The sequence below is a fragment of the Scylla paramamosain genome, chromosome 21, assembly GCF_035594125.1.
Source record: "Scylla paramamosain isolate STU-SP2022 chromosome 21, ASM3559412v1, whole genome shotgun sequence".
Classification (NCBI taxonomy): domain Eukaryota; kingdom Metazoa; phylum Arthropoda; class Malacostraca; order Decapoda; family Portunidae; genus Scylla; species Scylla paramamosain.
Window position 1 is genome coordinate 20,972,994 of NC_087171.1, and position 16,986 is coordinate 20,989,979.

At 38.8% G+C, this 16,986-nt stretch overlaps 2 protein-coding genes across 11 annotated transcripts in view; one reads left to right on the forward strand and one right to left on the reverse strand.

The window, feature by feature from the left end:
* On the forward strand, positions 1-13,663 carry LOC135111230 (glutaminyl-peptide cyclotransferase-like). Of its 2 annotated transcripts, XM_064024377.1 has the most exons (7): positions 118-484; positions 6,320-6,463; positions 7,036-7,305; positions 7,705-8,091; positions 8,988-9,152; positions 10,098-10,311; positions 10,440-13,663. In XM_064024377.1, the coding sequence occupies exons 1-7, from the start codon at positions 329-331 to the stop codon at positions 10,589-10,591; spliced, it is 1,488 nt and encodes a 495-aa protein (XP_063880447.1). In that variant the 5' UTR covers positions 118-328; the 3' UTR covers positions 10,592-13,663. The 2 variants fall into 2 exon arrangements, with proteins under 2 accessions (XP_063880448.1, XP_063880447.1); XM_064024378.1 differs by lacking the exon at positions 7,705-8,091 and having other exon boundaries at positions 1-484.
* The window catches only part of LOC135111232 (bis(5'-nucleosyl)-tetraphosphatase [asymmetrical]-like), a 5,033-nt gene continuing 1,239 nt past the window's right edge, over positions 13,193-16,986 (reverse strand). The window contains exons 1-4 of one of the 9 annotated variants that reach the window (XM_064024380.1): positions 16,693-16,740; positions 15,122-15,242; positions 14,594-14,709; positions 13,193-14,454 (exon numbers count right to left, since the gene is read on the reverse strand). In XM_064024380.1, the coding sequence (XP_063880450.1) occupies positions 14,254-14,454; positions 14,594-14,709; positions 15,122-15,242; positions 16,693-16,731 (477 nt within the window). In that variant the 5' untranslated portion in view covers positions 16,732-16,740 and the 3' untranslated portion in view covers positions 13,193-14,253. The other 8 variants (XM_064024384.1, XM_064024386.1, XM_064024385.1 and 5 more) reach the window with 8 other exon arrangements.

Genomic DNA, 16,986 nt, shown 5'->3' on the forward strand with positions numbered 1-16,986 from the left:
AAACTGAGGGCAATGGCTTTGAAACAGTTCTACGCCGCACCTCCACCACTTTCAAAAAGCTCTAGTTGAAGCTACACGTTTTTCTAAGGGCGCTTTTATGATTCTAGTGAGAGATTAACAAAATATCTATATTATGAACGCAAGAAACACTCTTGAGGTCCCGATTCATCATCTCAGTGGCTTTTGAAAACAGTCGTGGTGAGAGGAGCAAAGCGTTTCAGAATACGGCACTTTCACTGGCTGGCGAGAGCGCGACGCGTGGCAAGAGCAGGCAATGAGACAAGGGAGGAGGAGGAGGAGAAGGGCTGAGTAGGTGAACGTCAGGCAGATGAGCGTGGTAGTGCACAGTGTGAGGAGTGCTGCAGCCATGGTTCCTCGGTGGATGTGTGTGGCTCTGCTGTACACCTTCACGGCTGTGCTAGGAAGTGCAGGCGGCCACGACAGTCAGGACAAGAGGAGCAAGGCCGTGTGGTACAGGGCTAAGGTAAGTTAAAGCATTGATTGCCACATCTGTATCCCCGTTGAGTTTAACTGTATGATAGGTCATTGCTTTCCACTTTTCCAGCCTCTCGTTCTTCCGAGCTGCTAGGGTATGTGTGTAATGCATGGTGGTTGGTGTAACGCCATGTGAATGAAATGCCCTCCATGTGAACTGCTCGTGTTTCGTTTAAAGGCAAATCTTACAGGTATCACAAACATATGTATGCATTTTCTTTCTTATTTCTTATTTTTTATTTTTTTTACAAACAGGAGTTTTCGTACATATAATATACACTAGTCCAAGTATATTGTGCTCATTAAATTCTATCTAAATACAGTACTGTATGATAAGTTTTCCCTCTCCAAAGACGTGGGTGTTTGTGGTGCCGGGCGTATGAACCGGAAACGTTGACAGTATAGTGGTTTTTAAACATACATATGTCAGAAGTGTGTCAAGTTTAAGAGGAAGTATACTTGTTAGTGTTTGTTTCAGTTAATATTATACTTCATTGTAAAATAATGTTTACTTATTTATTTATGTATTTATTGTTATCGTATCAGTCGTTACGTAATTCTGAAACATAAATATAACTGAATTTTAGTATTAACACAAAATGTTTAAACATGCTTGTAGTATAGGAATACAGGCACTGCCACGTGTAATCCTCACGGCTTCTTGCAGTTTCCCTTATTTTTGTATGCTGTTTTTGCGCATGAAGTCCTTGGAATTCCTGTCGGCAACGGGAATCCCCCAAGGATCCCCAGTGGGAGGCGGGGACGAGATTAGGGAATGGACGTCACACGAGTTTCTGGGGAAATCGCACATAGTATTAGGCCCGCCCTCCCCTCTCCCTGCCAGCGCCCGATCTTTAAAGGTTTTCCTTGTGCAGCATGTATCAACACGCCTGCGGATGTCATTTACTAGCGTTGTAGATAAATGTTCCCACACATGCCAGCGCCCCATCCTTGAAGTTTTCCGTGTATCGTAAGGATCAAGGCGCCTACAAATGTTATGCTTCAGTGTTATGTGTATACGTATCCCTGCCAGCCCCTCGTGTCGGGCAAAGCAACGCGCCTGCGAATGTCATACTTCACTGGTACCGGCCATAAAGCTAGTTTTCCTTGTACCGCACCTACTAACTGCAAGAGAAGTACTGGCGAAGGGGAACAAAACTATATTTATATAAAGGCCTACTGAGGTGCCGGTCTCTAAAGAGAAAGGACCAAAAGGATTGTTGTGACGGCCCCTTTCAGCCTTCAGGCGCCTTTAGGTACTTAATCACCACAGCAGCAGCCAAAAGGCGGTTAGGATCCCTGTTGTGTGTGCTGACCGCCCCTTGTCTGTTGCTGTGGTAAGTGAGTACCTGAAGGCGCCTGAAGGTTGAAGGGGGCCGTCACAACTGGATTATCCTAAGTTGGAGATGTCTTGAGACCTCCCTCTGGAAAGAATTCATGTCATAGGAAGCGGGGAATAAACAGAAGTAGGCAGGGAGTTCCAGAGTTTTACCAGTGTTACGCAGTAGTTACTAATGGCAGTGTGAAGTATTTCTCTGGAGAACAAGTAAATAAAGTTATGCCACTAGACTGCAGAATTACCACCGAAAATATAGGAGTAACATTAATGTTTAGTTATGAAGTTGCTGAGTCAATATTTAGATCTCTGTCGAGTGTTATTCGCAAATCTCCTCACGTCAGCATGCCTTTACATGGCATTTATTGATGAGGCAGGTGAACTGGCTGAATTGCTGATGAACAAGTCTTATGTATGTATGTATGTATGTATGTATGTATGTATGTATTCATTTATTTTATCATATACTGAATTAACTAATTGGAGAGTCTTAATTTTATGTACATTCAACATATTTAACTTTAGATAACCCTTTTGCTCAATCCCTGTTCTTTTCTTTTCTTGATGGACTGGCACCTCAGTAGACCTGTTGTGTGTGTGTGTGTGTGTGTGTGTGGCTTTCCAACTTCTCTAACCCTGACTCGGGTCTCATGCTGGTGGTCGTGTTCTGAAACTGCGCCGCACCTCCAATGTTTTCAAAAGGCTGTATTTGAAGTAACACGGATTTCTGAGGATTTTTTTTTTTTTTTTTTTTTTTTATGTAGGAGGGACACCGGCCAAGGGCAACAAAAATAACAGATTAACAAGATTTCTTCATTATGAACGGGAGAAACGTTCGTGAGAAACCGGCGAAGCATCTCGGTCGCTTTTGAAAGTAGTTGTGGTGAAAGAACAAAGTGCATTAAAGTACAGGTTTATAATAAGTGACACGGATTTTTAAGGGCGTTTTTATGATTGTAGTGACAAATTAATCACATTTCTACAGTATGAGCAGGAGAAACACTTGAGAATCCGGCTTGCCATATCTTTGAAAATCATCGTGGTGAGAAAACAAATAGATTATGAGTGACTAAGAACTAAAATAAAAATAATACCAAATAATAAAGTTTAATCCAACCCAAGGAGAATATTATTGCGTGAGGAGGAAGGAAAGCAAGACGAAAAGTAAGCAATCAACTCTTTCTCCAAGGTTACAGTAGATGACTTCATTAATCTTTGTAATTCATGACCCCAAACTTTTGGTCGCACAGCTGTTCATAGTCATTAATTCCCCTATGCTTTCTGTGCGTCCTCCATTTATACTGTGTGTGTGTGTGTGTGTGTGTGTGTGTGTGCGAGCTTAGTGAAGAGTTAAGGCTCATAATGTGATGTGTGTCAAAGGGTCGCTGAAACACTTCTGCGCCGCACTCCAACTATACTTTCAAAAAGTTCTAGTTGAAGTGACGCTTTTTTTTTTTTTTTTTTTAGGGTGTTTTTACGGTTCTAGAGACAGATCAACAAGGTTTCTACTTTATGAACAGGAGAAACCCTTAAGAACCTGGCTTATCTCTCTCTCTCTCTCTCTCTCTCTCTCTCTCTCTCTCTCTCTCTCTCTCTCTCTCTCTCTCTCTCTCTCTCTCTCTCTCTCTGTGTGTGTGTGTGTGTGTGTGTGTGTGTGTGTGTGTGTGTGTGTGTGTGTGCGCGCGCGCGCGCGCGCATTACTGACAATTGAACAGAGACTAAACCTAGTACACAGTGTGCATGGTAAAGTTAGTGTCATGTGGGAGACGCTTCAGGTGTTAAGATGTTTGGAGTAGCGATGGTGGGAAGTGAACAACTGTTGACACGTGCCGTGCCACGCCAGCCATCACGTTTCCCTTCCCTCTCTTTACTGTTTGGTTCAGCGGTAACAACTCTGCTTTAATTTATGTTTTTGTTTTTACTATTAAACTCTGGAACTGTCTGCCTGCTTCATGTGACAATTTGCACCGCTAAAAAGTTGACTGCTGCATCTGCTTTCTCTCATCCCTATTATGCGCACCTCCTTAGTGCAAGAGTTAACCAGTATTCTCAGTCGTTCAATACTTCTGGTAAACTCTGGAGCTCCCTGCCTGTTTCTGTATTTCTATGTATGACTTGAATTCTTTTAGGAGGGAGTCCTTCAGACTACTCACTGCTTGCGGATTGGCACCTTCTTTAGATTTTTTATTTTATCTATTTATTTATTTTTTTTTTTCAGCCTTTTCGTTGCTCTTAACTTTATGCCCTCTTATTTCTGGCACTGAATCACCGCGCACTGTAGAGTAATTGATGTACTTACATAAATAATATCGTGCGACGGGGAAAGATGATAAAGAGACAGGTGTTCCTATTCATCACAGGTGTTGGGAACTGGCACCTGGTACCGTATGTATGTACTGTACGTATATACGGGTGACGGACTGAATAACCAGAACTGCGTCACACGTTCTGGGAGTTTGTTTGTTTGTTTTTATGTAAGAGGGCTCTGACCAAGAACAATATAAGGGAAGAAAATAATAATAAAAAAAAGAGAAAGGTCCGCTTAGGCGCTAGTTCCCAAACAAAACAGCCAAGTAGATTATTTGAAGTTAGAGAAGTCTTGAGACCTCCCTCATGAAAGAATTCAATTCGTAGGAAGGGGTAAGTACAAAAACAGACAGGGAATTCCAGAGTTTACTAGAAGCAGGATATTCTGAAACGATCTGCTCTCTCATCATGCGTGTTACTTCTGTTAATAATGTAATCTTGTTAATCTTTTACTAGAACCGCAAAAACATTCTTAAAAACTCGTGTCACTTCAGTTCGAGTCTTTTGAAAGTAGTGGAAGTATGGCGCAAAAGTGTTTCAGAATGGTTACCAGAGGTCAACTTGTGCCATTATCACCACATGCCTCCCCGTGAACCCCGTCGAGTATATAGCAACTTCCAGCAGTCAGTAAGTCTCCAGCTGTTCTGTGATGGAGGCCGAAATGGTTTTTCATGAGAGAGAGAGAGAGAGAGAGAGAGAGAGAGAGAGAGAGAGAGAGAGAGAGAGAGAGAGAGAGAGAGAGAGAGAGATTTTTATTCACAAATTGTTGCATGATTGTGAATAAGACCTGCCTTTAATTTTCCGAGAGAACAGCCCTTTCACAATACATAATTGTTAATAATCGCGGATGCGTAATTGAATGATGATAACGGTAATAATGTAAGTAGAAAGAAATATAATTACGTTGTTAAGACTGTTAAAGAAGAATGGAATAGCGGTAGGTTATAAGAGAGAGAGAGAGAGAGAGAGAGAGAGAGAGAGAGAGAGAGAGAGCCTCACCAGCGAAATGTCATGACTACTCACTCTAATTACATGTCCACTCTGCCTTCTTTTACCATGCCTAGACTGCAAGGCATTTGGCACTTCATTTCCTTTCTTTATTTCTTCAAACCTCATTAATGGAATATTGGCCCGTATTTTGAAAGACTTCTGCGCCGTATCTCCACTATTTTCAAAGGGCTCTAGTTGAAGTGACGAGTTTTTGAGGGTAATTTTATGGTTCTAGTGTCATATTAATAGAATCTTTTTAGCGTTTGAAAATAGTCGTAGTGAAGTTGCATGGGCATTCAAGGGTGTTTTTACGGTTCTTCTAAAACAGGGATAGATTAACAAGATTTCTACATTATGAACAGGAGGAACACTCACGAGAGCCCTGTTAATCATCTCCGTAGCCTTTGAAAATATTCGTGGTGAGAGAGCAGTGTTTCAGAATATGAAGAGGCCTATTGTCTATTCCAGTTGATCACATTAGATTATTATTATTATTATTATTATTATTATTATTATTATTATTATTATTATTATTATTATTATTATTATTATTATTATTATTATTATTAGGTATTATTATTATTATAGTAACACTCATCTTTTAACCTTATCCACATGTAGGCCAGATGGCTTCTTGCTTCAACTACTACTACTACTACTACTACTACTACTACTACTACTACTACTACTACTACTACTACTACTACTACAACTGTTACAGGAATTGCCACATGCAGGCTTGATGGCTTCTTGCAGCTTCCCATATGTTACTACTACTACTACTACTACTACTACTACTACTACTACTACTACTACTACTACTACTACTACTACTAAAGGAACTGCCATGTGTAGGCCTGATGGCTTCTTGCAGCTTCCCATAATTATGTTCTTACTACTACTACTACTACTACTACTACTACTACTACTACTACTACTACTACTACTACTACTACTACTACTACTACTACTACTTATACTGCTGCTACTGCTACTACTACTACTACTACTACTACTACTACTACTACTACTACTACTACTACTACTACTACTACTACTACTACTACTACTACTACTATAGGGACTGCCATGTGTAGGCATGATGACTTTTTGCAGCTTCCCTTATTTTCTTTTTACTGTATTGATAACAGTTGTTTATGTTCTTATGTTTCTATGTTCTTATTGTTACAGTTTGATCATGAAGGTTCCGGCCTGAGCAATGAGCAGCTTCGTACAGTTGCAGCAATGGAGGACATGCAGCACTTCAGGAAGATGTTGGCTCCCATCCTGGTGCCTCGAGTGGTGGGCACTGAGGGACACACCAGAGTGAGGCAGGTCAGTCACTATGCGTGTGTTTATTGCTGTGTAGTATTGTATCGTAGCATTGAGTGAGCACTTGATTAGGTAGAAGGAAACCGTTTAATAATGGTGTGTGAAGGGCAGAGAGATACTCACTGGCACCAGTAAGAGTAATTGAACACACCAGAGTCAGGCAGGTCAATCACTGTGTGTGTGTGTGTGTGTGTGTGTTTTGCCATGTATTACTGTGTTAACTGCACTATACTGTAGCATTGAGTGTGTGCTGGCTAGAAAGGCATTTAGTTTTGGTGTGTGAAGGTTAGAGAGAGAGAGAGAGAGAGAGAGAGAGAGAGAGAGAGAGAGAGAGAGAGAGAGAGAGAGAGAGAGAGAGAGAGAGAGAGATTAGACTAAGTTATGGATGAGAATGATAGATGGAAATAGATAGGTATGCCACATGCTGCCCTAATGTCTTCTTGCAGCTTCCCTTATTTTCTTATGTTCTTATGTAACCTTGAGCCTTGTTTTCCAATCTGCATCTGGTATGAGAAACTGTAATGATAGTGGTTGTAACGATAACTTGCATTAACACAAGCTCTTTCATCTTCCAGCATCTCGTGAACACTATGAACAGCTTAGGATGGACAGTGGAGGAAGACCGGTTTGACAGCAACACGCCTGTGGGTCGCAAGACATTTACCAACGTGATAGCCACTCTGAACCCTGATGCTCCTCGACACCTCATTCTGGCATGCCACTATGACTCAAAGCTGGACCGTGAAGGGGAATTCATTGGTGCCACAGACTCAGCTGTTCCTTGTGCCATGCTGCTGAACCTTGCCTTTGTCATGAGGGAAGTTCTCAGTCAGCATTCTAAAATGGTGAGTAAATTATATGTTCTTAGTTATTATGGTGAGTAGATTATACGTTCTTACTTATTATCACCATGTTTCTTGTAGCTGATGAGTAGATGATGTTCTTAGTTGCTGTCATTATGTTGTGTTGTAGGTGGAAAGTAGATTACTTAATTCTTAGTTATCAATATCATAGTGAGTAGATGACTAGATTCTTAGTTATTATTATCATATTATGTGTCATAGGTTAATGAGTCTGCTCCAAAGCACTCCTCCAGAAAAGAAAGATGGGAAATAAGACTGAAAAAAAAGTAAGGCCAGACAACAACTATACATGAGGGAATGATATAGCAAAGACTTAAGATTATTTAGAAAATACCAAGTGAAGATGCCTTAAGGTGTTCCAAATTGTTGCTTTGCTTATAGTGTTTGAAGACAGTGACCAAGGTGAACAGAAGAAGGACAATGAAGGCAAAATTTAAAAGAAGAAGAAGAAGGAAGTTGAAGGCAAAATTTAAAAGAAGAAGGAAAATCAACTCAGAATTTAAGAGAAAAAAAAAGAAACCAGACGTCCAAAGAAACCTTCCACCAGGTTGCACCAAGGCGAAAAAGGAAATGTTACTGAGGAAACTTAGAATTACATCAAGGAGTGTGAATGAGACTTGGCCAGGTGGTGATGGTGGTGGGCCAAGGGACAGACATAGCTGGTTAAGGCAATTATCATATCCGTTCCAACCACTGAGGCAATTGGGGAGAATCAAGTGTTGTTCAGATAATGGAAGTCAATATGAGGTGTCATTTATTCCCAGTGTTGTAAGTATTCCTCTCTCAGTTTGGACAGAAAGGAAAGGTGGACAGTGACTTAGCCTTGGGGTTGTGAAGTGAGAGGGTTTGCCAGAAAAAAAAAAAAAAAGCTCAGAACTCGTGTAAAATTTGTCTGCACTTTTTATACTCAACTTAGGAAAAGATAGCTTCTTGAAAATTATGCACAGACTTTATTTCTCTTTTAGCAGTGTAGGGAATTTGATGGTAAATCTTTGTTATGTATTTATTTTTGTTTTGCTTTTTGTCTGTATTGGCTTATACAAGGTGACCCAAAAGTCTGGACACCACTATTTTTTTTATTTTGTTTTATTTTTTCAGATTGAATATGAGTTTGTCAACAAAACAAATTGACTTGGTATTACTGAATGGATATGTATAAAAACACTAAAAAGATACACTTTCCCTATGTGTCCAGACTTTTGACCCACCCTGTACATATATGGTGCATTCACTCAGTTTTACACTGGTGCCTGATGCCTTCCAGCACTCACATAATTTTTGAGATGCTTCCACAGATGTATGCATTTTTAGTGTTACTCTTTTCATACATTCATCTTTCACTGTCTCTTTTTTCCTTGCTTCTCTTCAGTTGTTCCCATTCATCATCTTTCCTTAATTAATTACTGCCAAGTAATTTAGTCTGTTATCCAGTCCACTGCACTATATCTGTGGGCCAGAAGACTTTCCTTTTCCACCAGGGGTCAATGAGGCTAAGAGTGTGAGTAATGTGTGTGTGTGAATGTGTGGTGCCTTGTTTGGGCCATCCTGCGTGGTATTGCTAGCCTGGCATATAGAAATATAGACCTAATCTCTATTTGAAGCTCTTATATAATAGTGCACTGTCTTATTTCATGTATAAATTAAATTATGTACTTTCTTTTCAGCAATCAGACCTGACTCTTCGATTCATTTTCATTGATGGAGAGGAAGCGTTCAGATTGTGGTCAGACACAGACTCACTGTATGGTGCACGGCACATGGCTGCAAACCTTGAGGCTCGGGCTTACCCCACCAACAATGCCATTGGCACAAATGAGCTTCACCGAATGGTAAGATGATTCTCACTCTTGATGAGTAAAGTTTCTGTTAGTTTTATGTTCATAGTGCCACAACCTAAAATTGACCAGACTGAAATAAAATGAAATTATTTTTTCCATATATTCATGATGAGTAAAATTTTCATTTATGTTATGTTCAGTGCCACAATCCAAAACTTAATGGATTGTGTGACAAAATGAAATTATTGTATTTTTTTTTAAAGTAACAGAATAGAGAACATGCATATAACTATATAAAAAATTGCATTTTCAATATACAGCATAGTACTTCTTTCAATGTATTGTGTTTAATAATGAGTTAGATTATATGCTAAGAAGAGCTTACTTACTTTGTGGTGCAATAAGTTTGACCTTGTGGTAGAATACAGTTGGTCCTCTGCTGACATGATTGTTTTCTTCTGCAAGGCCATTCATTAGAGAAATATTGCATTAGAAGGACACACCTCTTGTGTACTGGTATATACAAGCCACAAACAATACATAGTTATTTCCTACATCCTTTTAGCAAGCTACACATGGCCACATACCATCAATGTGTTAGTGCCATGGCATGTGACAAGGTAGAATGGAAAGCAGTTTGTGGTATGATGAAGAAATACAGTTAATGTAAAGTTATTACACTGAGTGAAAGTTTTTCCAGACATGCATTACCAGTATATGTGTTAAAGTGAAAGGAGAATTGGATGGCAGCTTAAAAAATCTGTTTAAGAAGAATGTCTCAGATATGTGACTGTGTTTAGTATCTGCTATGTATAGTGGCTTGAAGAGACAAGAACAGGTGTACATGGAATTTATTACTGGCAGCTTGTTCAGGTAAAATGAAATAGTAAGTTTTCAGCTGTTGCTAGATTTCCTTGACCTTCTAGATATTTTAGGATGAAGTGTCAAAATATTAATTTTACAGCTCTTCTGATAAAATTATTTTTGTATTTTCAGGACTTGTTTGTTCTACTTGATCTTTTGGGAACTGCTGATGTTAAATTCTTCAACTATTTTGAGGAGACCAGTCCATGGTACATGCGCCTGGTGTCCTATGAACGGCGTCTGAGGGAGATGCAGCTCCTTCATGCCAGGAAAAATTATATCTTCCAAAATAGAGACCTTTTCCATGCTGGTATTCAGGATGACCACATCCCATTCTTAAAACGAGGTAAGTTGATGATGAAGCGTTTTCATCCATCTAGTTTGTGTAGATGGATGTATAGATATACCATAACATAATGTATAGATATACCATAACGTAATGGCTGATGTGTGTGTGTGTGTGTGATTTTGCAGGTGTGCCAGTGCTGCATTTGATTCCAATGCCTTTCCCTAAAGTGTGGCACAAGAACACTGACCGAGAGGAAGCACTGCACTATGGGACCATTGAAAGTCTCAACAAGCTTATGCGTACTTTTGTTGCTGATTATCTCCACTTGGTCCTATAGGAATTCACCCAGAACACAGCCTTACATGATGACCTGTGACCCTTTACATCAGATATCATAGTGCTGTATATACTACACCTAGTTCTCATTATATGCGGATTCACGTTATTTGGTTTTTAAGCTGGCTGAAGATTTATCACAGGCTAGGATATAGGATAGATAAGAACCCCAACTTGGAGAGGAGGCAACATTTCAGTGAAGGACCAAAGTCTGTTCTGGCACCATACAAGGAAATCTATGTCCAAAACCAAACTTCTGCCCACCGAACAACAATGACAAAAATCTTCTATACTACCCACTCCACCACCACCTGAAGGCTCAAATGACACTCCTCCTTATACTTCCACTCCACTCCGTCACCATACTCCTCTCCCATTACTGGTGTGTTGTAGTGTTGCTCTAGTGCACTGTTAGGCAGAAAAAGTGCCAAGATTAACAAGGGGTTAGGTCAAAATTGAGTCATGGAATTGAAACCCTTATGATTAATGTAAAGATAGGCTCACACTATGGAAGGGCTTCACAGAGCTTTCTCTTCCTTTGGTAATTTCCCTAGAGTGAGGGGTTGGCGACATGTATGAGTCTCCTCCAGTTTTTTTTGACCCATGTATCTTCCTCATTGACTCCCATCCTTTGCAGTTCTTCCATAATTCCATCTCTCCATTTCACTCTCTGTCTTTCCTTTGATCCTTTCCCCAAAGCTTGTTTTCCCCAGGCTATTTAACTGGCTCTTGGTCTTCTCTTCTTACTGCATAACCAGACTATCTTAACTTTTCATCTCTATAATTTCTGCAATGCATCCCATTCTTGTTCTCCTTCTCTCTTCATTTTGTACATGTTCAAAGCTCTGCATGTAATGAGAACTAGGTGTATGTACTTAAATTGCTGTGTAATTAGTACAATATCCTTTGCTTTTTTCAATAAATGAGTAACACTATCTAAGAATCTTTTTGTTAAATGATTTGAGAAAAATGTCGAGTTGGAAATTACCATCTCACTAATTCTAAAGGGGATCATCAAGCTGTGTTCTGGAAAAGTTGGAGTAAAGAAATATGTTTTTTGTTGTGTTTGTCTGACATTTGGTGCACCTGGAATAATTTTGAAGTTTTAAAAGTGTAGCAGATTCTGATCATATATGTATGCATAATTTTGTTATTGCACTACATTGGTTCATTATTATCTTTTTAAGATGTGATTTTTAGTCTTTTCTCATCATCTTTTCTCAGTCATCATACAAAGTAGTTTGTTGATGAAAGTGACTCCCATCATTGACTGTCTGTCTATATCTGACATTCCCTCAGACCTGAATTCTATTGACTATTTTCCAAGACCACAGATATGATTAGCTAGGTTCTCAAGAGTGTTGCTTCTGTTAATAGTATAGAAATCTTGTTAATCTCTCACTGGAAACAAAAAAATGCCCTTAAAACCTGTCACTTCAACTAGAGTTTGAAAGTAGTTGAGGTCTGGGGCAGAAGTGCTTGAAAATATCTTCCGTAATGGAAAGATATTTCACCTGTTATAATGTGCAGGGAATATGTTAGCAGTATTCTTCCTATGGGGAGAGTGTACAGCCAGCGTTGAGAGATAAATAAAATTTTTTTTTTTTTTTAGAAATGCTTCATTAAATAAAAAAAAATTAACGAGCTTAGAATGAAAGCTTTACCATACTGTGTGTGTGTGTGTGTGTGTGTGTGTGTGTGTGTGTGTGTGTGTGTGTGTGTGTGTGTGTACATACGTACGTACGTACAATTTAATATCCCAGAAACTGTGTCATTTGCATGTCTCTTAAGTTGAGGGATGATTAAACTACACACTGTTATGGATAGAATAAGAGAATATTCTGGTGAAGTGATAAATTAGTATTAACCAAGCATGATTTCATATTTACTTCTTGATTGGAATAATTGTAACAGTATGAGGTGTGATGAAAAATTGGAAACTTTTTAATACAAAGTAAAGAACCAGTAAGAGTTGTGAGGGTGTGGGAGGAGTAAGCAGTGAGGAAGTTTGTGTTGTGTAGGATCCCAGTGTCACCAGTGGGGCGTGTTATTCTTGTGACTACGTTCAGAACTTGCTTGTGACTTTATTATGAACTTAAAACATCTATTTCTGTGTCAGAATTGATAAATCAACTAGAGACTGTTGAAATAATTTCAGAGCAGACACACTGCAGTAAAGCAGATGAGGAGCTGTCACACTTTAAAAGAATAGTATCACTAAAGTGTGTCAAGGAAGTTAAGGCAACAACTTGGAAAAAAAAAAAAAATTGTGCATAAGTCACTGAATCAGTCATAAGAACACAATGGGAGGAGACTGTTTTTGGAATTTGGGAAGTGTTCCAGTCATGGCAAAAATGCTGGAAGCCAGGTGTGTATTGGTGCACAATGTGATGGCAGCTCAATTTCGTTGTTAGTTTTTGCTTTTTGTTGACAATGATGTGATCACACCTTATATTGTACTTACATAAGTAACTTTACCAGATATAGTTCCATGATTTTATATATAGTGTATGTATCACATATATTATATTAAATGACAACTCACTAGTAATTATAGATACAAATTTTATATTGGGTTAGGGATGGAAATTATATAATAAAATAAAGGCACATTTTATTTTGCTACTTTTAGGATTAGGATTGGTATAGTTTTTAACAACAGTAAAGTATGCGTGGACTGGATTGAAAAAAAAACGGCAAAAAGTTAATTAATACAGTTATACAATACTCAACCTAGAGGGCAACTTACTGCCTGAAGATTTGGCATCATTACAAAGATATTAATATAACTTTGCTCATCTCTACCTATATCTCAGGCCTGGCCAGACTTCTTAATCATACTGTTTAATGTGTACATTCCCTACACACTAATTCTCAGTTGTCCAATGTACTGACTCTGCTTTCATCATTATTTGATACTTGTTCCCCTTCAGGATGGCCATAGCAAGACTGCTTTAGGGCTGCATGTAGAACTAATATGAATAAATTTATGTAAGCAGGTTCTTAACTTTATGTTACAGCAGCATAAGTGTACAGAAGAAAATAAAAAGATTCTTGAAAATAAGACACCAAACCTCACTGTGTCATTCCATTTCCAAATATGTGAATTGCTAATGACACCATCTTAAGTATATCAAATACTAAAAATACTTATTTTTTTATAGTTTCACATACTTAATAAAAAAAGAAAAAAAAATCAAATTTTGATGCTTACTACCTCTTCAAATGCAAAAATTTCCTATTCACTGGTAGATGTGGCATGGGTTGCTGGTACCAACCAGCTGTTTTGCCCTATTACTTTTTGTGGTGGTGGCAGTCATGATGCAAGTCAGTCTCCTAAAGGACTTTGGTCCTGACATTTGGGAACTATTACCACAAGTGGATGCCCTTCCTACCCTCAGACTGTGGCCAGGATTTGATCCTGTAGACCTCAGCACTCCTTAGCTCTTAACCCTTTCACTATTATTTGATCGATCTTTTCTTAATCACTAACCAGTAAGATATTTTCCTTGTTCTACAGCCACTTCCAAACATTGTACTGGCTAGAAATTGCAAAATCTATTGATTCCCTTCTTGTAGATGCTTATAAAAATTTTATACCTGTTTCTAGTGGTGTGAAAGGGTTACAGTGTGTGTGGTATCACTGTATATAATATGAATTACCTAACTCAAATAGTCTTGAAGAAAAGTGTCACATTTCTGAAGGGAAGAGACCATCTCAGGGAAGGCGGCAAGAGCACATGCCTCTGCCAATCCAGCCCAGCGGAAGTCCACGTGCTCGTCAGACAAGACTACTGGTGCTGTGGTGTTCTTCAGTTCAGCTGCCCAGTAAACAACTGTCTTAGGTCTGTTGTTCACTGTGTACTGGTAAGGAAGCATCATTACTATTCAATCCTAAATTTCTCATTACTAAGAACATCACAGAAGTTATTGATAATTATCTTAAAATGATACTACATTATGAGTACTTTGAAATGTATAAAAGGACAATATTTGACCATACCTTCAATACACTTTCAAAACCTTCAATCACACCTATGTCCTCCTCCTGGAGTCCTGCCTCCTCTTCTGTTTCCCTAAAGGCAGCTTGCAGTTCATTTTCTCCAGGATCCACATGGCCTACAGTCATGAAGAAAAGAAAACTTATTTACATTCCAGTCTAGCAAACAAGGTGGAATCAAAAGCATTTCATCTTATCAACTCTCCTCTAACTGTCTTCAATCTCTCTCTCTCTCTCTTGAACAGGGTGGAATAAAAAAATATCAACTTCTCTCCTCTAACTGACTGCCTTCAGTCCTATTTTCACCATAGTGTTGCTTCTCTTACTGTCTTCTACTGCTGTTGTCACATTAACTGATCTTCTGATCTTGCTAACTGCCACCCCTCCTCCTGTGGCCTTGCTGTACATGGCTTTTATACTTTTACCTAATCCCTATAATGTCAGCCTCTTTTATGCAAGAGTTAACCAGTATCTCAATCTTCCATCCCTTTTTCTGGAATAAATGAGTTACATGATAGTGTGCCACAAAACCTTTGGGTGGTGTCCAGTGCCTCTCCTTCCTAGATGACTGAAGCAGGAGGTACTCCACTCCTGACGTGGCTCTGCGGAAAATGATCAGTCCAGCAGCTCTGACCTCCCTGCTCATGTTGTTCTGCCAGGGTGGGAGAGAAACTTGAATTTAATAAGAGCAAAACATCTCATCAGGTAGGCAGAGTATATACACCCAGTGAAAGTGGTGATAACACCATAGACTTTAGTTAAAGTGATTCCGGTTATTAGTACAGTAAAAGTGCAGGAAAGTACGCCTGTCTGCACCCCACTTCACATTTGCAAGGGATTTCATGAAGCTATAATATGCTTCTTAAAGTACAAGGTCACCAGGTACTGTATGTAGCTGCCCTAAGGTAGGCAGGGACCATCAAAAGTAAACCAAGGAACTTGGGCTCGCGTCCAACTCGGACCATCCAGAACAATCAACTCTGGCAATTTGTTTTATGTCTCTGTTAATACGGTAAAGAATTGCAAACAATTTCTTGAATGTGTGAATTTTATTGTTTTAAAGCTTTTGTTTTTATCTTTTGTTCTACTTATTGATATCTAGATCTGGTTTGAGTTAATCCACTATTGTGGTCTGAATTGGCAAGCGTCCGAAGAGGCAATGGTCCGAGTTGGCAATGGTCCAAGGGGGCAATAATCCGAGTTGGGAATGAACCAGAAACTTGTGATGGGTTTGGAAAAGGATGGGGGAACCATTGATGATGACCACTGGGATGTTGGGAATGCACATTCAGGTAAAGCACAGAAAGCATGTTGTCCGGGAGTGGATGTCGTTAAGCCCATACTGAAGGTGGAGCTCAGCTGAGGCTCCTGGATAGTGGGAGCAGAGCAAAGCAAGGGAAGGCGACGGTGACAGCGACAACTCACCTGGCACATCAGCTGACTGCATGTAAACAAACAGTTTGAGGCAAGAAATTCCAAGAATGATTGTGTGTGTGTGTGTGTGTATATATATATATATATATATATATATATATATATATATATATATATATATATATATATATATATATATATATATATATATATATATATATATATATATATATATATATATATATATATATATATATATAAAGAAAAGTGGAGTGAAAGGAGAAGAGAGGGTATAGTATGAAGAGGAAAAGACAGAAATGGAAGGGAAGTAGATAAAGTTGGTGGGCGTTTCACGTCATGCGTCCCGAATTTATCTTCGTTCTTATCGGTTATATCTGTGTACTTTGTAATTTCGAAATTAGGTGTATACCTTAAAGGGACACTGATACTGTATCACATGTATAATAATATTAAAGTAGACTGACATATTTACGAATTCAGCTTTTTCCTCATAAAGTCCACCAGACTGATATATTTAAACGTGGGAGTGGTCCGAACCACATTGGAGGGCTGAGAATCCACCCATCATAGCTTCACAACACAGGGACACCAAACAGCATTTCGCATAAGACCCCAATAATCTAGAAACAGGTCTGAGAGAGAGAGAGAGAGAGAGAGAGAGAGAGAGACGCCACTAGCTAGCTCACTCATACAGTACTCTTACATACGTATACTCGTATGAGACTACTACCCAGTACACACAGCATGCTCTTGTGTTCACCTACAGGACTGCTACATATACGCATTCCTAACAATAATAAAGAAGGCTTCAGGGAAGACGAATAGGGGGAAGAGAGATGCTGAAGGAAGAATAAGGAAAGTGAGAGGATTATATATATATATATATATATATATATATATATATATATATATATATATATATATATATATATATATATATATATATATATATATATATATATATATATATATATATATATATATATATATATATATATATA

Coding starts and splice junctions, on each gene's coding strand:
- LOC135111230 (XM_064024377.1), top strand. CDS start 329: ATGAGCGTGGTAGTGCACAGTGTGAGGAGTGCTGCAGCCATGGTTCCT. Junction 9,153..10,097: donor CAAATGAGCTTCACCGAATG/GTAAGATGATTC, acceptor TTGTATTTTCAG/GACTTGTTTGTTCTACTTGA. Junction 10,312..10,439: donor CATCCCATTCTTAAAACGAG/GTAAGTTGATGA, acceptor GTGATTTTGCAG/GTGTGCCAGTGCTGCATTTG.